At 40.5% G+C, this 23,090-nt stretch overlaps 2 protein-coding genes across 6 annotated transcripts in view; one reads left to right on the top strand and one right to left on the bottom strand.

The window, feature by feature from the left end:
• Window positions 1-10,135: 10,135 nt before the first annotated feature.
• Rag2 (recombination activating 2) lies at window positions 10,136-11,949 on the bottom strand. The gene has a single exon (XM_004627037.1). The coding sequence runs from the start codon at window positions 11,925-11,927 to the stop codon at window positions 10,344-10,346; it is 1,584 nt and encodes a 527-aa protein (XP_004627094.1). The 5' UTR covers window positions 11,928-11,949; the 3' UTR covers window positions 10,136-10,343.
• Window positions 11,950-12,269: 320 nt separating this feature from the next.
• CUNH11orf74 (chromosome unknown C11orf74 homolog) overlaps window positions 12,270-23,090 on the top strand; it is a 79,819-nt gene continuing 68,998 nt past the window's right edge. For 2 of the 5 annotated variants that reach the window (XM_023710412.1, XM_023710409.1), the window contains exons 1-2: window positions 12,270-12,381; window positions 14,959-15,084. The gene's annotated coding sequence lies outside the window, so the exon portion shown is untranslated. The remainder of the gene's footprint in view (window positions 12,382-14,958; window positions 15,085-23,090) is intronic. The other 3 variants (XM_023710413.1, XM_004627301.2, XM_023710410.1) reach the window with 2 other exon arrangements.

The following is a 23,090-nucleotide window of genomic DNA, read 5'->3' as shown; positions in this document are numbered from 1 at the left end:
TGCAAGTTGTTCTGCAGACCCACTGAGGTGCACTGTAGGGCCCAGTGATCATGGCTGGTGAAAATTGATGAATGGCTGGCAGAAGGTTAAGAAGTACCTTGGGATTTTAGGTATGCACCTAGATACCAGAGCAGGAAGGAAAGAAGTCTTTTTCTTCCAGGTGAGCTGGAATTTAGTATTGCTTCTATTTGTTTTTGTGAAACATGGATGAAGATACAGATTTTTCTTTTTGGTTCAAGTGTGGGTCTTGTTTTACATCAAGCAATTCAGATTCTACACAGATAGGAGGCAGGATTCATAGGAGGAAGTGTTTCACACTTCATCATTCACTTATTTTTTTATTTTTTTGGTGCCAGGGATTGAACTCGGGACCTTGAGCTTGCCAGGCAGGTGCTTGTGCTGTCGAGCTGTCTCCCTGGTCTATAATCACTTATGAAAGAATCAGAGAAACATTATTAAAGGATCAGGAAAACATGCTCCTGGATACCAGAGCATATGCCTGTGTCTTCAGTTATTACTATTCTATGACACATGGTCTGTGCTTTCCATGTTGAGAGATTTAAACAAATTATTTTTTTGTACAGGGTCTCACTAGACAGCTAGGACTTGTAGTGATCCTGCTGTTTTCAGCCTTTGTAGTGCTGAGATTACAGGCATGTGCCACCACACCTGAACTCGTTCGCCTGCTCAGCTGGCCCAGGGGCAGGGCTCATGCAGCGTGTAGTGCAGGAAATTGAACCCTGGTCCCTGGGTTGCCTAAGCTGGCACTTAGTCTGCTGAACTATTTTGCTGGCCCTCATGTTGAGAGATTTTAATTAAGAGTAGGTACTTTATGCCTGCTTTACTTTTCCCTCTTTGGCTCTAGGAATTTACACAAATATACCTCAGAATTGATTATTGGTAAGATAGTTCTCTTGGTAGAGTTGCAATTCACTTTATTTTCTCACAAATAACAATGCAATTTGTTTAATGGCTTCCAGAACTTTATTATTTTTGTTTTAGTGAAAGTTCAGGTACCAGGAGGCAATGGGTTTATTTGCTGAGGGAGGCACCTCTATTTTCATGTTTTCAAATGAAAGCCAATATGGATTTTGTTACTTATTTTCATATTTCAATATTTCCAGTCATTCACCTTATGGTTCTTGTGAAAATTTTTGTGTTTAAGTATTTGAAATAAAATCTTAAGATTCAAAAAGTGAGTTTTGTGATTTATCTTATTGTATTATTACATATTAATAACATCAAGTACAGCACTTAAAAATGAATACATGGATCCTCGAGGGAAATACAAAATGAAGTTGGTGATCTCAGAGAGGGCGATCGCATAGTGATAAAGAATGTAATTCATTTTAGTGTAGGATGATACTATTTGGCTCTAGATATTTAAGATAAATAGTAAACCATTGTTATTATTGATTGCTGCGTGCTTGTGATACATAATGCTTACATTAATCTCAGTCAATGGGAACAATACGCACAGCACACCCGAATCTTCTCTGCTTCCCCTAGCCCCTACCAACCCCTTACTCTCAGCCCTTTCTCCAACCCCCTTCCCTCATCCATGACATCCAGTGGGAAGGAGATTTTGAACAGTAAATATTTTGCTACTTTTTTAACCCTTTGAGAGTCTGATGAAGATAGAGACTTTCTCTGGACTATTTCTTTGCTTATATGCTTTAAACTTTGGTCAGAATGTTTGCTGTTCATCTGTCCAGGACCGCTTAGTTAACATCAACATTGTCTAGAGCTCAGATTCTTTTGTTCAGCGTTTTTGATAACAAGAATACATAGCTTGCATTTACCACACTTCTTTTGGTGGCAGACACTTTGTGCACATTTTCTTTGATCCTTTTGACAGGAGTACGCTGTGATCTCCCCACGACTCATGAGGTCACCTAAGTGTAACTCCGCCAGAAAGTGGCAGAACCCTCCCGCCATCCTCACACTCATCCTTCCAGCTCCATCCCACCCACCTTTGTATAACTTGGTCCTTTTCCCTCTTTGCTGGAGGCTTCCAGCTCCCTTTCACTCAGGACTGAAATTCCAACTGACTGCCTTTCTTTTGCTGGACCAGTTTTCAAAATATTGAAATATATCCTCTTCACTTGCCCATAGTAGGAGGTTCAAGCCTCCCTACTCTACTACCATAACCCCACTCCAAGAGCCTTGGATCATTCCACAGTCTAGCCAGTGGCAGGTTCATTTCTGGGAGAGCTGGGGCCTTCTGCATCTGGCTTTTTAATTGGATGCTTTCTGCTGCCTTCAGGAATGTAGCATCTTTTTATCCTTGAATGCTCAGTTAAAGTTTCCATCTTTCCTGATATTCTTTGCAGTGCATTCAGCCAAGTATTTGTAGGATGTCTTCCTTGAACAGACAATGTGGGGCTGGCATTGGAGATGGAGTGGTGGGCACGAGAGGCAATTTCTGCTTGCAAAGAGGTAAGCAAGGTAGACATCAAATCAGACTCATAATTGCTTGGTTATTAGTAGATGTCACCAAAGGAAAGCACCAAAAGCAATCAGTAAAATAGGTGTAGTGTGAAGTGCAAGAAGACAGTGGGATTGAAACTCAGGTGTCAGAAAAAGCATCTGTGAAGCAGGAAGAAGGAATGAATACACCAGGGAATGAGTTACCTGGGTGATAGACTGGAAGCAGGCTTAGCCTCTAAGGAGAACCCGAGGTCAGTACTTCTAGAAGTACTTAAGGAATTTCAGGAACACAAGAGAGTAAGAGCAGAGAAAGGAAGTGGGGCCTGTATGTCTTGTAGAATCAGGCAGAGGCTTTGTCAGGCAGGATCTCATGGACTTACTCTACGAGCAAGAGGAAGCCACTGAAGAGTTTGAGGTGTACAAATGGTGCAGTTTACAGATGCCAGAATGGGGGCACTGCGGAGTGTTTTTGGAAGGTATTACGTATGAAGGAATCTGTCCCAGTCTAAGAAGGTTTATGCATAATGCTTAAATGGGATAATAGCAACTCTAAATAGTTTCTTCACTTCAATGGCACAGAGCCTAGGAACTCCTACGGCCCACTCTCTCAGATGTGTCCAAGCCTAGCGGGGAGGAGATGAAAGGGAGGTTCTGCACCTATCTTTTCATGAGGTCAGCATTTCTTCCCATGGCTTTGTGCCTACTTTCTTATAAATTTCCTTTTATCCCCTCCTGACCTTTGTATAATCATTCTAAAAACTTTCTGATGACTACAGCATATTTCTTTCAAAATATATATCACGACTTACCTGGAGGTCAAAGGCCATGGATTGCTATGTGAAGGTCTGATCAAGGTCTACAACAGTCTCCCATAGTCTTCTTTGCATTTTAGTGCTTAAGGAGTTCACAATTTGGGGTGTGTGAGTGTGGGGAGTCAGATCTAATGTTTGGGCCATCTTGTTCACATATGCAAATGTGTATTCTTTTGAACTATCACTACACATTTTGCCTGTAATGTCAAACTGTCCCTTTTTACATTTTCCATCATTGTTCTTACTGCATCTCTTCAGAGGAGGTCAACATAGCGAAACAAATAGCTATTTTGTCCCTTTTTACTTTGAGACATGGTGTTACTAAGTTTTCTAATGAGGGACTTGAGCTACCAATCCTTTTGCCTCAGACCCCCAAAATCCTAAGATTACAGTCATGCGCCACAGTGCCCAGCGCTGATTTCTTAATTTTAATCAATGTATCCTAGGTTTTATTCAAAGGAGTTGTTATTATGTGGGTAGCCTACTTCACTCAGGAAGTCCAATTTCTTCAAGTGTGTTATTTTATTTTTTGTCACTCTCCTGTCCTATCCTCTCTCTCCAGACACTTTTCTACAATGAGACTTAAATTTCCCTACAGACCAAGTTCCTGATTTTGTTTGACCAAGTTTCATAATATTTAATGTGGTTTTTGGAATTTTAATAAATACTTCCATTTTGATAACCCTAAAGAAGGCTCCTGATAGAGAAATTGAGCCATAGATTTCTACAGATTTTTTATCTTACTACATACATAATCCACCTTTTCCAAAGAATGCTGTTGGTATTTTTTAGTTTAACAGATATGGTTTAATCAATTATCTGTTTTTCTGAATTGCTATCTGGAGATACGATGAAGAATTATTTCTCTTAGAAATGAGTGTGCATGGCCAGCCTGATAGCTTAGCAGACTAAAGCGCCTGCTTAGACTGATGTAGAGACTGGGGTTCGATTACCTGTGTGCTGTGTGGGCCCCCCCCTGGGGTTTCCTGAGATGAAAATGAGACCTGGGCATGGGTAGTGGCATGTGCCTGTAATCCCAGTGCTTGGGAGGCTGAGAACAGGAGGATCAGCATGAGTCCAATCTGTGTAATGAGACCCTGTAGACCCTGTACTAAATACATTTTTTTAAAAAAGGAATGAGTGCATAGTATTGGATGTACCTTGACAGAACAAGGTATGGGAAGGTGTGGTATCATTTGTGGTAAATTCCAAGTCAAACAGCAGTGTTCCATGCTAGAGTGGAGATTTGGTGGCCTACAAATAATTTGGAATTCTTGTCACTGTGGGTTACAGTGGCTGCCTGTTCTACCTAAATTTACTATGAAATCTATTTTAATTCTGTAAGAACTCATTTCACTAGAAAAAGGACAATTTTAATGTAACAGTCTCTTCTGTGAACTGTGCTGTACTTTCAGTTTCCAAATTCTATTTGAGCAGATACTATTTAGCATACGAAGAGCCTGTTCCACAACTCACAATTCATCTATTAAAGGACCACAAACAGAAAAAGACAACAGCAGAAGAGATGAATTTTTTTAAGCGTATATATCATGAACTTAATTCAATTCCACGAATGCTTATATAGCTACTAAACTGTGCCAGAAACTATGCTTCCTGTCAAGGACACAAACTCAAAGAAGAAGCTGTTCTTTTTTTATGGAGCCTGTTTTGGTTACTTTTCTCTCATTTCTAGGACAAAAATCCTGACACTCAGAATTAAGGAAAGAAAGGTTGATTTAGCTCACAGTAAATGCAGCTTTCAGTCCGTACTTGGTTAGCTCCAGGGCAGAGTGGCACTCGGCTGAGGCAGCTGTTTGTGGTGGTGGAAAACAGCAAAACAGCAAGAGCAAAAAGCAGAGAAGTGGCTGTAGCAGCTTGCAAGTCTCTCTCTCTCTCTCCCTTACTTTGCATTCGGGATATCCATCCCGGGTCGGTGTAGCATTTATACCCATAACCCCAGCATCGGATCATGAATTAATCACAAAGTCTAGGAGCCACCACGATGACTGCACGAGGCTTTGGAGGGACAACTAGACACAAACCATAGCAGAGTCCCTCCTCAAGTAGAAAGGCAGTGTGCAAGTAGCTTCCATAAAAGTTGACAGGCACCACAGAGGTGGCTGAGGGAGAAGAGTGAGCTTGCCACCCCATTTGTGCGGTAAACTTCATAGAGAACTTCAAGATGCAATTAAATCTTTTTTATTTTAAACAGACAAGAAAAATAACAATCAAATGGTTTCAGGACAGGATAGTAAGAGTCACAGTGACTAATACATTGTGTGCTGTCTTTATAGTAGTTATGCAGAATATAAGACGTAGGCATGACATCTTGGCCAAACAATATTAGCACAAGCCTTTCCTTTCAATGAACCATGAGAAACTAGCTGTATAAATATCTTAACTATCTTGTGTATAAATACATACTTTTTGTTTTTCCCTTCCTTCTTTTCCTCTTTCACCCATCACAGTTTGTCTTTTCTTTGGGACCATTTCTTCCTTATTCACAGTATCTATTGCATATTTTGGATCATGTATATTCACTCATTCTCCACTAGTGAGATAATACAATGTTTACACATATAGTTCTGATTTATTTCACTTATGAGTACTGTCTCAAGTTGCATCCATTTATCTATAAACGTTTCCAGTTTATCCTTCTTTATCACTGAGTAGTACTCCATTATATACAAAGCCTACATTTTTTAAATTCATTCCTTGGTTAATGGGCATTTGGGTTGCTTCCAATATTTAGCTATGACAAATTGTGCTGCTGTGAACATGGGTGCACATATATCACTGTGGGATAATGTTTTTAATTCTTCTGGGAAGATACTCAGAAGGTGAAGAGGGTAAAACAGAATTGCCAATTGTAGTATTTTAAGGAATTTCCACACTAATTTCCACAGTGGCTGTACCATCCACACTCCCAAAAGTGGAGAAGTGTTCCTTTTTTTCCATAGCCCATCAGCATTTGATGATAGCTGTTCTTTCTGGGGTGAGCTAGAATCATAGTGTCTTATTTATTTATTTATTTATTTTTTGGGATTTTTCTTTCATTTTACTGATTTTTAAAATGGATGTAAAAATGTTTTTTGTTGTCCTTCCCCAGAAAGACACAGAGGACTTCATGTGTCAGGTTTACCATGGTGTCTTAATGCCACTCTTCAAGACTCATTTTTAGAGCATCCTCTCTGCTGCCAGGTGGGATTCTGGGTCAGAGCAGCCCTAGCCTGGGAAGGAAGACTGAACTCAAGCCCCAGATGTGCCCATCACAGAACAAGCGCTGGGCCCAGAGGCACCTGACAGGAGAAGGGATGATACAGAAGCACTCAGAGCACATCTCTCCCCAAGGCCCTGTCTCTCAGGCATCCAGTTGTCCCCCATGGGGTCCCCACTGTGGCCAGGAAGGCACATCTATGGTCTTAGAGCCACAGATAGCTGTCCTGCTGCTGCTGCTGCTGCTGCTTTCTTTCTGTCCACCTGGCCCAGATCTACGATGTTTAATCTTTCCTAGGTTTTCTACCTCAGCATTCTCTCTTCTTCATTTGCAAAAATATAAACTCATAAAGGGTGTCTTATTTATTTAAATTAAAAAATTTTACCCATAATTTTATTGAGAAACAAATAGCAATGAGACAGTTTCAAACCAAATTGGTAGGACAGTTCCAATAATTAATACATTGCATACATTCTTCCTAATGGTTAATTGCCGTACAAGATGCGGACATGATATCCTATTTACAAACACCATTAGAACAAATCCCTCTATTCATTAAGAGAATGTAACTATATATCTATCCTAACCACTTTGAATACACAGATACAAAATGGACATTCATCTGTATACCCCATTTTTTCTAAGTTCCGTTACTGAGTATTATAGGTGTGTGAACTCAGCAAAATATTCTAAAAGAGTCCAGTAGTCCATAATAGTATTGGGTCTTCCGCTTGACTGGCAATGTCAGAAATTGTTGACCTGAGTCCCCTACAGCTCAACATAACAGCATGGCTTTACTTCTTATATTTCATTTTTATACTTTTCTGCTGGATATTTATTTAAAATTTGGTACAGGGTCTCACTATGCAGCTTGGACTAGTAGTCATCCACCCGTTTTCAGCCTCCCCAGTGCTGGGATTATAGGTGTGCACCACCATGCCTGGTTTCGGTGGCTGGCACAGCATGCTCAGGGTGGGGCTGGCAAGGTATCTCCTACCTGGGATGGAACCTGGGTCCTTGCACTTGCCGGGCAGGCATTTAGGCCACTGGCCTATCTCCCTGGTCCTCAGGGACAGATGTAACTAGAGCATTTAGTTCAACTCAGTTCAATAACATTTGAATGTATACAAGATGCCACGTATTATGTTGTACCCATAGTACACAGAAAGTATAAGGGCTTTTGTTCTAGTTCTCATGGAACTCATGGTTGGCAGAATCAGAAAGTTAGCACCTTGTAGTAACCAGGATTTTTGCTGATTTACCTGTAACAGTACAAATCAATGCAGAATGCTGAGCAGACTAGGGAGGGTATGATGGACTTTTTACTAATGTCTGCATGTCCCAGACACTGGAGTTGAGTTGGACAAACCAAATCATGTTCTCTTTCAACATTGCTTGATGAATATTTCTTTTGAATGATTTATGGTAATTTTTATTTAAATTTTTGTTTCAATCACCCATATGAGAATACTAAACTGTAGAAGTCTTCTGTTTTCCTTCTACTTTTTCTTTTCATCTTGGCTTTAGCTTTTAAAAGTCTATGCTTCATGGGGAAATAAAAAACGCTAAAACTGTTAGCATTCATTACATTTATTTATTTGTTTTGTCTTTTCATGTAATTTATTGAGCAGGGCCCTTACAGCAGGCCTGGGGATCAAACTCGCGGCCTCCATGCCTGCTTGTAGACACTTTAATCTGCTGAGCTATTTGGCTGGCCCTTGTAAATGTTACTAATTTGAGCAAATTAGTAAAAGCAGAAGACTTCTACAGTTTAGTATTCTCATATGGGTGATTGAAACAAAAATTTAAATAAAAATTACCATAAATCATTCAAAAGAAATATTCATCAAGCAATGTTGAAAGAGAACATGATTTGGTTTGTCCAACTCAACTCCAGTGTCTGGGACATGTAGACATTAGTAAAAGAACTTGGGCTCTGAGGTTTCCTTTCTTGTGATTTCATGAGTCTCCTAAGTTTGGTAATATTAAACATGTTGGAATTTTGATGAATAATGATGAATAAGAGATGATGGCTGAATAGTTTAGGATAAGGTGAAATATTTTTTCAGAAAAAATATTGTAGGACAGAAGATCTTTATTTTTAAGTTCATGTAATTATCAACTGAAGTTTTAAAGCCTCACAAATAACAGCCCATCTAACTAGTTACCAAGTGTCTTAGTTACTTTTCTCTTGTTGCTGGGACAAATACCCGACACTCAAAATGAGAGAAGGAAGGGTTTATTTAGCTCACAGTTACTGGAGGTTTCAAGACACTGGAGCAGAGGCTGGGGTGCTGCTGTGTCCAGGATGACCCCGTCCACATCTCTGAGAAAGCACAGGCTAGCCAGTTTAATGGTTCATGCCCCTCGGGCCCCGCCCCTCTGGCCCCGCCCCTCGGCCCCGCCCCTCTGGCCCCGCCCCTCTGGCCCCGCCCCTCGGGCCCCGCCCTTCGAGACACTCTTTGCTCCTCCAGCCACGTCTGCCTCATAACTTACATGAGACTTCGGGGCGACAACTAGGCAGAAGTCATAACTCCAAGTATTTACTAGAACACTGACAAAGCCAGCGATCCTGTAATATTCTCTGAGAAATAGAAAAAATGCACATGGTAACAAGACAGAAACACATTACATTTTAAATCCCCATTAACAACCATGTGCCTGTTCTCTTCACAAAACTTTTTTATTTTTTTGAGGAAATAGTCGATACTGTTCTTGTCTATGAGATTTATTTGGCAGTTTTTTTCTCAGCATACTTTCACTCATCTCTTTTCTCTGGAATGCTTGATATCATCGGTGCTCTTTTCTTTTGAGAAAGAGCCACTCAAATAATGGGTCCAACTACTGGCTGTGGACAACATCAGTGTATCGTATTATGGGGAGCACGAGTATCTGAAATCCTTAATTGAAAAACACGTGCCCAAAATATTGCAAATTATTTTTTTCCTTTCATATACGTGGAGGTTATATAGAAATTTAAGTTGCTCTGTTCTTGGGTATAACCCAAAAATTCCCTTAAAGATCTACAAAGAACTCTAGTGTGAGATCTTGGTTTGAATCTCTGGCTAATTACCCTATTTTTATATTGTACACAGCAATTAATTCTTTTATATTATCTTCCTTTGGGTTAAGTTTGTCTTAACTAATTTGTATATTGCTACTAAAATGATACAAGTGATATAAGCATATTTTGATTATTATTGGTTTTTATTTAAGATTTTTTTGAATAGAAATCAGATAAAAATTCTCATTTCATACAAAAATAGAATGCCAGAAAACTTGAAACAGATCTTTTGTAAATGGAGAAGAGATACAGGGTTGAAGGGATGGGAGGGAAATGGGAAAAAGAATTAAGATGTGTTAAGTACAGGTAAAAATTCTCTATGACAAATGTGATCTATATGTATGGCAACAGTGTACTATTAAAAATAAAATGAAAAATTCTCACTTAATGAATCTTTTTAAAAAAATTTTATTTATTTATGTGTGTGTGTGTGTGCGTGTGTGTGTGTGTGTGTGTGTGTGTGTGTGTGTCCAGCTCAGCCCATCAGGGGGCGGGGCTGGCTGGCATGTGGTGCTGGGGGATTGAACTGCGGTCCCTGTGCTTTGCTAAGCTTGTTCTAAGTAGGTGCTTTAGACCACTGAGCCATCTCACCAGCCCCTCACTTAATGAATCTTTAAGGAAAAGATTTAAAAAATGTATAGGTCCTAAAAACACTGTATTTAGCAATATATGACAATGCTAGCACTCAAGTCACATAAGTAAAAGAAAACAATGTTCAATAAACAAAAGTTGAAGAAAAATGCTTATCATTGTCATGATTTAAAGATGTGTTTAAAAATCAATGCCCTGGAATCAGAAAAAAAAAAAAATTTCCCCAAAGCTAATCAAACAATCTTCTAAAAAAGGATTTTTTGGCAGGAGTCAAGACTTTCCCGGAACCTTTTTTGCGGACGGACTTCATTGGAGGCTTTTGTAAGGGCAGCGCTCTTTTTGGAGTTTGTAGTGCTTTTGCAATCTGCACATGCTCATTGCAGTAATACTTGTCGCTCCCTTCTGACAGATGGATGAGTGTGCGTTCTGCCAGATCCATGCACTGCGCATGGACCCAGTGCCCATCTCCATGAGAACAGTAAATCATGGCAGGCTTGTTGAGCTCAGTTGAATAGAATGGCACCCAAGTGTTGATATCTACATCACAAGTAGGGCAGCATGTTATCCAGTAGCCTGTCACAGACTCATCTTCTTCATCGTCTTCATTATAGGTGTCAAATTCATCATCACCATCAAAACTAGTCGCTTCTGCACTGAAACAAAATTCTTCCGAGTCTTCAAAGGGAGTAGAGTCTCCGGGATCTTCTGTTGACGTCTGACTGTTTGTGAACGTTTTCTGATCTTCATTCGCATCGTCTTCAGAGCATTTCAACACATAAAAATAGAACGCATCAGAACCAGGCTGCTTATTGTCTCCTGGGATGCCAAGAAAAACAGTTCCATTTCCCATGTTGTTTCCAAACCATATCTTGCTGTGCTTAATATCGGGGGTCCAGTCTGGCGTTTCCATTTCACAGATTTTTATCTTGCTGTCTTCTAAAGAGACAACGTTGCAGACCATCCTCTTTTGATTTTCAAGTTGATAGCCGCCAACGATAACAAATTCATCATTGTTAGTTTGAGTCAGGATTGCGCTGGACACAGAGATTCCTCCTGGCAAGACGGTGCAACTCACAGCGGGGCTACCCAAGGGAAGATCAACCCTTATTCTGTACAGGTTGGCCGGGCGGATGTTGTTGGCGAGTGAATGTCCTCCTAAAATATAAACGGTATCATTTTTGGCAATCGAGACATGAAAAGATAATCCATCCTGAAGTTCCGGAAGAACGTATGATGTAGCGCACCCAAATTCAAAATCCACCAAGAAAACATGGGGCAGGCAATCAGCTACACTGTTCCACCTCTCTGTGGTTCTTTGCGCAGAAGGCATGTAAGATCGTCCTCCAAAGAGCACGCCCATGCTTTTCCCTCGACTGTACACCACATCAATGGAATGACCATATCTGGCTTCTGGGACGTCTCCTACCAAGTCTTTCTCTGTGCAGCGGAACGTAACTTTTTTGTTGTTCTTGCAAACAATAGACATGACATAAATTTTATCTGAAAGCTCATTGTTCGGTGTTTTCCCTCCATGGATCATATACTCATATTTTTCAGACTCCAGGCTTCCTTTGAATGCGCAAGTGGCTGGGTAGCGAAGCGGAGGGAGGTAGCAGGAATCCTTAGAGAAAACTGCGGGTTTCAGTTTGAGATGGTTATGTTTCACATCAAAATGGAAAACGCCAGTGGGGCAGGATCTCTTCGGCCAGCCTTTCTGACCAAAGAAGAAAACTTGCCCATCAAAATTCATTAGCGAAAAGCCTGGCTGAATTAAGGTTATGTTGTTACCAACTGTTACCATTTGCAGTGACATATTTTCCAATAGACAGTAGATCTTTTATCTGAAAGAATTATAAAATAAAATGATTTAGACTATTTTCACTATGTTCAGATTCTTTCACACGCAAAAAAGCGTGTTTAAAAAAAAAGCTTCCCATAAGCTTCAACTATGATCAGACGAACAAAATTCAAGCAGTTAGGGACGCAAAAGGAGACGGAACCTTCTTGCTAAATATAGTCCAAGCTGCTGGGACATATTTTGGAGCTGGACTGTTCACCATTTGATGTCTGGGAAATGTAGTTCTTTTCCTCCAAGAGTCCTTACACGAAAGACAAAAGAACCACATTTCCCAGAAATCTTTTCTGTATAGTACGGTAGCTAAGATAATTGCTTTCGTTGCTCCAAAAAGGGAGCCTTCTGAATAAGGACACCAAAAGTGCGAAGTGACTAGATGAGAGCCGAGGCGCAGACCACTGGGTCACGGGAGGTGAGAGAGGTTGGCACACACCTCACTTTGGGTTGCAGAAGGCTGCGACACCAGGATGGATGGATGGCAAACCCATGTCTTGGAATTGCCTGATCCTCAGGGGCACTCTTAGAAACGGGCGACCCAGCGGGAGGCACAGCTATTTCTGGCCCGAGTATGGTTGCCTGGAAACCGCACCGTAAGGGAGGCTACGGCGGAGCTGTCGTTATAGACACGCCTGGACTCTTTGGAGATGGGCCCAGAATTGCAGGGGGTTAAAGGCGCAGCGGGCTCTGCACAGACTGTGATGACCCTAGAGAGCAAGATATCTGGCTTTAAGGGGAGAAACTGCTTGATCATGATTTTACTCTTCCGGTTTTAGTAATGGAAATGTACTAGTTAATTAGACTTCTGCAAGTACCAGTGTAAAGACCCTTTGTCTCCTTAGCTGCCCCTTCTCCTGTTTTTAGGATTGTTTTAGAGAGGCAGAGAAGGTTCCTAAACACATCTCCCTTTTCAGGAAGACAGTCTTAGTAGCTTTTATTTCAGATCTCTTTCCAGCGCACGAACTTTGAGAACTGGTAATTCTGTACCAGTTCTCTAGAAAGCAGGCACTAAGCAAAGAGGGAGCCAGAATTATCCAGGATCTCAAGTTTGTATTATGACATTTACAGTGGTACATCTAGATGTAAATTGGATAACTTTTAATTTTATTACTGCTACCTCACTCATAATAATGTAAAATACATTTTCTGTTTGTCAGGGAAGTTTTAGACACCAAAAAGTAAGGGAAACAAAACAACACAGATTCACTGACATTTAGAGTAAAAAGTTAATGTACCTAAAAGCAGAATAGCTACACACAGTGCCAGCTCTGTCGCTTACTACGTGACTGGCTGGATTCAAATCTCAGCTCTGTCATTAATCTTATGACTTTTGGCAAGTTGTTTAATCTCACTGTGCCTCAGTTTTCTCATCTGTAAAAGGAGATAATTATGTCTACTTCATAGGTTGGTGGCAATTATGATTGGTAATTTAATATACACGAAGCACTTGGAACAGCTTCCCACCAGGTTTGACAGTTATTATCATGATTATTCTTGATTTTATCAAAAGTAAGATTGTTAGAGCACAGTTATCTGCCATCTGGGACAACTCGTGCAAGGTTGGAAGTGGTTAGAAGGGGCGTTAGCATATTGGAATCTGGTCATTGGTTATAAAATTTGAAATGATAAACTGGATAAATATGGATGCTGAGGGTGCTGGTGGTGAGTCAATGTAAATAACAAGGGCTATTAGTATTCTTATATCTCCAATCCTTCATTAAATATACTGGATGTAAACTTAGATTTTCTGAGTCCAGATCTGGGGCCTTGACACTTAATTGCTATGTTGCCTTGGGCAAACTTATTTTCTCTATTTTTTAATCTGGAAAATGAAGGCAATATCAGTACCTAGTTATGGGCTTGCTTTGAGAAATCAGTGCAGTAACACATGTAAATCACATAGGAAATGATTAATAATTAGTTAGTACCATAGTTTATTTTTATTAGTTGGATCATTGTGAATCTGTGGTTATTCTAATGAAATGTTGATTTTTTGATTTTCATTTTTTTTTCCTTGAAGCACTTTTATAGATCAGATGTTATTAATTGCTGGATATTTTCCCATAGTTAATAACTTTTTAGTTTACTTGGGATGCTCCTCAAGGTACGATCTTTTAGTAATTAGCTTGTGGACTATTAAACCAAGTGAGGAAGTGGTGCCCAAGATTTATTATTGCCAAATTTATGAAAGCAAGCCTTTCTCTTCCTTAGACCGTAGTGGTTTGTAAATTCAGATTTTACCCTACTTGTGAAATGACCTGGGTGAGTGCTTTATTTATTCATGGGCTATCCAGGTATACATAAAAGAAGGCATCCGAACAAGTAAGAAAATTCTATCCCTAGGAATGAAAAAAACTATATTACTGATTCACAGTTCAGTAAATGAAAACTGGAGGTGATTATGCGCAGCATGTTGAGTGACTATCTTCAGAGAGCTTCTCTATTTTGTTTGAAGGCAGCCTTGTTGCCAAAGCTTGCTTATTTTAAACATCTTTTATAAAAGCTAATATCGAGATATTTTGCTTTACTTATGTGATTGTTTTCTCTGGAGTAGACCATTGTATCTCTTCCAGGGTTTTAATGGAACTATATCAGTCTTCTCTTGGTTTTTAGGAAGTTCTAAAAAGATTTTGCTAGATTTAAAATAACCTACTGAAGAATTTTTCTTTAAATAGACTAGACAAAAAGAGGCAGATTTTTAAAAATAAGACACTGTTCTTTAACTGAGGGAAATTTCAAAGCTGACACATTAAAGATTCCTTTTTTAAAAGGCAAAAATGTAAGACTGGTACGCTTATACAATTTCCCAGGCACAAGGTAGTGTTCCTCAGCAGGGAGATTTTCATTTATTCACTTTGAAGCCAGGGCATAGTTGAGTATCAAAAGCAGACTAATGGTGGAAGGGCTGGGTTTGTAGTTTTCCTGGCTCTGAACTCACTTGCTTCTCTTTCCAAAGAGAGAGAGAGAGAGAGAGAGAGAGAGAGAGAGAGAGAGAGAGAGAGAGAGAGAGAATACTCCAAAGCAGGACATCCTCCTGATCAGTGCTGCCTGTGTTTCCTGCTTGCTCCAAATAGCAAGCAACCTCCTATACAAGACATCTAGCACGTCGTAACTGCAGGCATGTAATGTGTGAGTTAACACTATTTTGCATGGTTAGTCAGGTGGGAAGCGTACAGTATTCTGGCAGCAAAACCAGAATTCAGTTTTTCTTTCTACACTAATACCAGAGAAACATTTATGTGCTACGATTAACAAGAGTGCGCTGAAAGTGTAGGAATTAAATCCTTGCAAGCAGCCAGAGAACAGGAAGCCCCATACTTTCTAAATTCTGCTTCATCCCTTTCCCCGTGGGCCCCTGGGCCATCTGCAATTCACGTGTCTCTGGAGCTTGTGTCACCAGTCCCTTCAAATTTATAAACAAGCTTTGGTAGAAATGAAGGTATTGGACCTACCTGGAGGCCAGAGGGCCCGCGCACCCCTCTCTGAATCTTTGCCGCTAAACCAGGTCCTAAAATCAGTCACTGCTAACTCTGACTGCAGCAAGCAGAAGGCTGATGGCCAGCGGTGTGTGTGGTGCTACAGATGTTCTACTGAGGCGGGTCTAACGAGCAACTGCCTGTGACCTTTTTTATTTTTCTTCTTTGATGGTTGTGGGAGGCATCCACCTGGGTGCAGCTCAAAATTTAACTATTTCCTTACTGACAACCATGGACTCGCATTTCAGTGTATATTTGAAAGTCCAGGAAAAAGTAAAAAAGAAAAGAAAGGAAAAGTAGGGTCTGGTTGAAACCTCATTTCCTAAAAATTGAAAATATTGAAAGAAAATGAATTTATTTTTTTTTCTGGGTCAAAGAAATACTGAATCAAATGAGAAATTACTTGCTGAAAAGTCAAGAACGATTTTAACGGTTTTTGTTGTTAAACTAATTTTTTAAAATTAATACATGTTTTTGATACATAATAATTAAGTTCATCTTGGGGAATTAGTACATATGCACAGTGTATCTTAATCATTTTACTTCTTCCAATTGAAATGTTCTGTGGTCTTATTTTCTCTCTCTCTCTCTCTCTCTCTCTCTCTCTCTCTCTCTCTTTCTTCTTTTTTATTTGTGGAACTGGGGATTGAATTTAGGCCCTTGCACTTGCTTTCTACTGAGTCATCTCCCCTGCCCCCATATTTTCTTTAATGCAGACTCAGAAGGCAGGAGTTACAGTTACTGGGGGAAGAAGAAAGTCCTTGGCCAGCTTCATGCTGGGCAGCTACTGTGTGTGATACTGCACAGTGCAATGATTAAAAAAATGGGGGCTGGAGAGATAGCTCGGTGGTCTAAGTGCCTTTCTGGCAAGCGCAAGTCCCTGGGTTTGGTCCCGGTAGCCAGTCAGGTAGCCTGGGGTGTGCCGTGCCAGCCATGGAACCCGGGCATGGTGGCGCACATATGTAATCCCAGCACTGGGGAGGCTGAGATGGGAGGGTCACTATGAGTGTGAGTTGTGTAGCGAGACTCTGTACCAAATACATGAATAAATAAAAATATTTTAAAAAATGATTAAAAAAATAGAGCTTGGGGCCCAGCTGGCCTGGATCCCTTTGGTAGCACTATCACTTTTCCTGGTAGAGTCCCTGGCCCTTAACCTTGTTTCTCCCTGTCTGAAATGGAGGTAGAAATATTCATCTTGAATGACTGTTAGGAGAATGTGAAATGAAATGATCAACGTAAAGTCCTCCGCCAAGGAAGACGTGAAGATGCCACAGTTTTCTTGTTAGCAGAACTACCTCTGTAACTTTTAACACTTGCATGGAATTTTATTTACTGGCTGTAATGTGATTTTCCTAAGCACCTACTTTTGTTAATCATGAGCATCAGGACTCATGTGGCTTAGCTAGTAGAATGTCATGCTATAGAAAGGCATGTCTGGATTTAAGTTTTAATTCTACAGCTCACTAGGTGAGTGGCCTCTTTCAGCTTTCTTTTCTTATCTTTAAAGTCAGGAATATACCTGTATTATTGCAATGACTTATGGATAGAAAGTGTCTGGTTAGAAGAACATATGCAAGGGCTGGGGATATAGCTTAGCGGCGGAAACACCTGCCTGGCAATAGCATGTCCGACTTCAATCCTCGGTACCAAGAGTAAACAAACAAATAAATAAAAGGTAAGAGGTACATATACAAGAAATCTTGCCTAATGAAGATAATGTTGTAAATGTGCTTGAATGACTGCTTCATTTTTTAAAGATACATTTTTCGGGGCTGGCTTTTTAAAAAATAGATATGTTGCTTGTTGAGATTCATTTGGAATATTGGTCTGTCTTTTATTTGTTTATTTTTTATGTATCTGGTACAGGGTTTCAATATGTAGCTCAGACTTCTGGTGATCTTCCTGTTTGCAGCCTCCTCAGCTCTGGGATTGTAGGTGGGCACTGCCATGCCCGGTCTCAGTGCTCCCTGCATGTGGGGCCAGGGCAGCAAACCGTGGTCCCTGCGCTTGTCTAAGCAGGCACTTAGTCCACTGAGCTGTCTCACCCACCTTTGGTCTATGTGTTAAGAAAGAGCCATCAACTCCTCTAGTTACTTCTGTGATGAGTTTTGCCTGTCTACGAAAGGGTATTTGTAATTTCCCTAACCTATTGGTCGTATATAATGATGATACTTGAAGTTACAGCAAGGACAGCTCTTGTAGGGTTGGGACATTAGGTGTACCTACAGTAAATACAAAGTAGAAGCAGACCATGGTTAGTTTAGGAAAGTTTTAACTTTTAGGGTTTTTTTTTTTTTTTTTTTTTGTGGCCGGTTCAGCCTTCCCTGGGGATGGCACTGGCATATGGCGTGTGGTGCTGGGGATTGAACCTTGGTCCTTGTGCACTTGCCTAAGCTTGCCTATGGTGCTTTGGACCACTGAGCTATCTCGCTGGCCCCAACTTTTAGGTTTTATTTTTATCTTTATTTTTATGTATTTAGTATAGGGTCTACAGGGTCTCACTATGTAGATCAGATTCATAGTGGTTCTCCTGATTTCAGCTTCCCAAGTGCTGGGATTATGGGTGCACGCCACCACGCCGAGTCTCAATCGCTGTCTCAGCACATCTCAGGGGCGGGGCCGGCATGGCACCCGGGGATCAAACCCTGACCGCTACACTACCTCAGCAGGTGCTAACTTTTAGGTTTAATGGACATCAGAAATTTGTTAATCTGTAGCATAATGGTTAGTTGCTGAATTGGTAAATTGTCTCCCACGGGATTGGAGATTAGTATAGTAGCCTTTTGCATTTATTCCTGGGGTCGGTTTCAGTTCTGGACGTATTAAATGGAAGATTTCAGCAATAAACAATTCATAGGTTTTAAATTGTATACTGCTCTGAGTAGCATGCTAAAATCTTGCACCTGCCTACTTCATCCCCCTGTGAACACGAACAATCTTTTTTTTTTTTTTTTTTTTTTTAATAAATTTTTATTTATTTGAGAGAGAGAGAGAGAGAGAGAGAGAGTGTGGTGTGTGTGGCCAGCTCAGCCCACCAGGGGGCGGGGCTGGCTGGCATGTGGTGCTGGGAGACTGAACCGCGGTCCCTGATGCCTTGCCAAGCTTATTCCAAGTAGGTGCTTTAGACCACTGAGCCATCTCTCCAGCCCACGAACAATCTTTTGACCAGCACATTGTACACGATGTACATGACCCACCAGGTAGTTGCTTAGTCACTGTCTCTGTTATCACCTGGCCTGTCATAGCCTCACAGTTCTTGAGTTCAAGTAGCTCCATTTTACTCAATCATGCCGAAGTGTGAGAGTCCTGATACTGGCAAAGAGAAGCCTTCCAGTGCTTCCTGTAGAAATCATCTAACACCCTGACAATAAGGGGAGGGCAGTATTCTTTGGGGAGAGACAGAGACAGAAAGATCCTATTCATGTAACTTTTATTATGGTATGCTAATTGTTCTCCTTCGTTGCTTATTGTTAGCATTCTTCCTGTGCCTAATTTATAATTCAAGCTTTATTGTAGCTGTATGTTAGAGGAACACTGTCCATGTGCAGGGTGTTGTAGCATCTGCAGTTCCAGGCATCTGGAGGTTTTGGAATAAGAGGGATAAAGAGAGAGCACTTGAGTCCGGATAAGGGGGACACCATTGTCAGCCATATTTATTGAGCATCTAACATGTGCAAAATCATATGGTGAATTAGGAAAGATAATCATAGACACAGGCCTTTCCCTTAAGGAACATACATGGTAGTAGGCTGCAGCAACTAACTAATTAATTAATTAGTTAACTAATTATTGAGCAGTACTGGGGATTGAACTCAGTTCCTTGCGCTTGCCAAGCAGGTGCTTAAGGTGCTGAACTATCTCCCAGGCCTGCAGCAACTTTTGATTTCTGATGAATGCAGCTTGCGTTCTTCCCATATTCACACTTTAAGAAAGTGTTTTAGAAATTTGTCAGGACATTACAATGACAGACTACTCAGTCTTTTGTTTTTTTTTGAGATAGGGTCTCACTATGCAGTTCAGGCTGGCCTTGAGTTCACTTTGTAGCCCAGGCTGGTCTTGAACTTGCAACAATCTACTTGCTTCAGCCTCCCTAGTGCTGGGGTTACAGGTGTGAGCCACTGCACCCTGCTACTCAGTCTTTTCTTGAGAAGAATGAAATATAAATTTCTACTAGAATATATGGTTTTGATCTTCCTTGATCAAAACACAGAGGAGAATAAATATGTCAATCTATTACAGAATTAAATAACTTAATTTCATGGGATATAAAAAACTATTATTAATTGACCAAAAAAAAAAAAAAAAAGAATCACTGGGGACAAACATAAAAGACAGTTTTAAGCCCAGTATCTTTATTTTTACATTCAAACGTCTTAAGGATAGAAAGTTCAATAACTTGTCAAGGACAGCACAGCTGCAGGGGCCTGTGTGCATGGTGGCTTTTTTGTGGACTCATGACTTTTCTGAAGTGCAGTGTCCCCTCAAGCATTTCCACCCATGTGGTGCAAGGGGAGGGTCCACTTAAATCACATTATCACTTCATGAGCTGACCTGTGCTGAGCTAAGCCTAGTGGCAGCTTTCACAGTATTAGGGTAGGTATAGGCGATTATTACTCTTTTAACAAGTGGCCCACTTTTAAGGTAGGAGTACACCGAGCATTTGAAAGGGAGATATTTGGTTTGCTGAGTGAAGTCTGCAGTAGGAAACACAACCGAAACTGGCAAAGAAGAAAAAAGAGGAAGGAAAAGGAAACTCAAAGAAGGAGGCAATCTACAGTTAGGGTGATGGCTTGTCAAGAGAAGACTATGACAAATGACCTGTCAGTTTTTATTTAAAGCAATTAAATATAACCATCTGACCAGGGTGATGGATACTTGGCTATCAGAGTTCCATGCCCTCTGTTTTAAGGTGGCTTGTTTGCTTTAAAATAAAATGACATTTTAGAGGAGTTTTTATTGCTGGGTTGGAAGAATAATCACTTTAAATTTATTTTTGTACGAGGGAGTTTTGTGATTCTTTGCAAATAAAAGAAACACACTGGCAAAGAAGAAATTTATATGTAGGTGCCTGTGCAGGTTAGGTTGTATATGTTAAGGCAAAACTGCAAAAGGAGTTTTGGGAAATTGGAAGCCAGGAAAGCATCGCATTATTTCTGAAAGCCCATTTATTATTCCACAGCCATTGGAAGTTTAGAATTTAAAATAGCTGAGAAGCACCTCTCAAAAATCTTATTTCTGTTACAAGAATGCCAAATGAAAAGGTCAACTTTATTTGCAAGATCTGGCATTTTGAAACACTTAGAAATGTATTCCTTTTGGCAGAGTGAGTTTAGTTCAGTTGCTCTCCAATGCTGCTAATCAGCAGTGTGGGTTTTGCTTAAAAGTTGGCTTTTCAGTGTTGTAAAAGAACTGCGTGTGGTGCAGGTGAACATGAGGCTCAGGAAGTTGGAGAGAAAGAGATCGCTTTCATTAAGGGAGGATACCTTTGTGTCATTGTTGCTATGCCATATGGATAGAATAATCATGAACATGTTTATACCCAGTGTTCCCTTTTTTGAATGCCACAAGCAATGGGGCATAATAACAGTTGTCCTCTTCAAATTCTTGTTCGCTGAATTCATATATGAACTTCATGCCGAAAGATCACAGCCGTGGCATAAATGGATTAATGGCTGTTGTGTATCCACTGAAGGTGAGAGTACATTGGTGCTAACAAATCTTGTATGATTGAAACACTATTGCATGATTAGTTATAAGTTTGACTCAGCATTCCTACTTCTTTATAGATCAACAGCGTTATTGGGGGCCTTTTGAGAACCATTTCCAGAAGGATTTCCAATGGTGACTTCCCTGTAAGTTACTGTTAAAGCTGGTAATATTTCCAAGGCTAGGAGATGAGGTTTTTTTTTTTTTTTTTTTTTTTTTTTTAGATGAGTTTTGAACGAGGTTGAACTATGGGTAGTGTAAATTTTCTTGATAAGCATACTAGGCAAGAGATGAGTTAATGTGCTCAGAGGGGGCGAAGGTAAAGTGCTCATTTGTGATGTGCTGAGCTGTAAAATTTTCAAAAAAGTGATGAAACAGAAGTGCCAGCAAAAGACCAGCTTCCTGATTTCAAAATCAATGACTTCTCCAGGTTTTCCTGCATGGATTCCCTGTGCAAAGTTAATCTCTCTCTCTCTCTCTCTCTCTCTCTCTCTCTCTCTCTCTCTCTGTCTCTGTCTCTGTCTCTGTCTCTGTCTCTGTCTCTGTCTGTCTCTGTGTGTGTGTGTAAGTGATGGGAAATGAGCAGGGGGAATCCAAATGCTTAACCGTTTGCATTTTCCTTTGTTTCACAGAATTAATGATTGTGTAATTGAAAACAGTCCAGTAGTTAAACTGCCTCAGTGAGTCAATGCGGACCTTTCTGGGTTGACTTAAGTGGCTGGGAGGAAGTGTGTGTTTTGTGTAGATAAAATAGACCTTGTGGAATCTGCCAATGGACATGAAGGCCCAGTGAGTGAAAGCCTCAAGGAACCTCATTATAGTAGCGTGCATGGGTGAGCAGGAACGGGGAGCAAATCTTTCAAGAGGAAAGTCTCTGACTAACCATATCATTTTGTAGGTTAGTGTTGTTTCCATCTCCAGGGCTTTCTGAAGCGGGGAAGTAATAATGCATCTGAGATCCAAGGTTCTTGGTGAACGTTTATTTTTGTGGTACTGGGGATTGAATACAGGGTATGCTGAATTATGTCCATAATCCTCCTTCTACCTTTTTTTTTGGTATGAGACCGAGTCTTGCTGTAATAGTTCAGGATGGTCTTAAATTCCCTGTGTAGCCCAGGATGGCCTCGAAGTCCTGCTGATCATCCCATCTCAGCCTCCCAAGCGATGGCGTCACAGGAGTGTGCTTCCACGGGTGGCTCCTCAGTAAGCTTCTGGAGATAATTTCCTTTTCTCTTAGTTGGCTTACCTTCCTTCTCTGTCCTGCTTTCCCACTTTTAAGCCTTTCATTTTGAAATAAATACAGAATCATAGAGTAGACTCATAAGAGGCTTCAGGGAAATGCTTAGGGAAGTCCTGCAACACCTTGGTCTTGCCTTCTGCTGGTTAACATTTTGCAAAATTATAGCATAATGTGAAAGTTAGGAAACTGGCATGGTATTCATTCTGATTCCTCTAGTGATTCATATGCTCGTGTGTGTGTGTGTGTGTGTGTGTGTGTGTGTGACTGTGTATAGCTAAGTTATATCAAGTGTAGCCTTGCATAACAACTACCACACTAAAGATAGCCAGCTGTGCACAAGACCCTTTGATATCTATCCTTCCCCTTTCTTAAAAAAAAATTTTGTTTTTCTGTATTTAAGACAGGGTCTACAGGGTCTACAGGGTCTCACTATGTAGATCAGACTCACAATGATCCTTCTGTTTTCAGCCTTCCAAGTACTGGGATTCCAGGCATGTGCCGCCACGTCCAGTCTCGATTGCCGTCTCTGCACACCCTGCAGGAAGGTATCCTTCCCCTTTCCAACCGTAGCAACCATGAGATGTCTTCTTCAGCTCTAGAATTATATTACTTTACAAATGTTGCATAAATAGAATCATAGGTACATGTTCATGTTCATAGCCTTTTTTTTTTTTTTTTTTTTTTTTTTTTTTTTTTTTT

The sequence above is a fragment of the Octodon degus genome, unplaced genomic scaffold (genome assembly GCF_000260255.1).
Source record: "Octodon degus isolate 3935 unplaced genomic scaffold, OctDeg1.0 scaffold00018, whole genome shotgun sequence".
Classification (NCBI taxonomy): domain Eukaryota; kingdom Metazoa; phylum Chordata; class Mammalia; order Rodentia; family Octodontidae; genus Octodon; species Octodon degus.
This window is presented reverse-complemented; position numbering and strand designations above follow the sequence as displayed.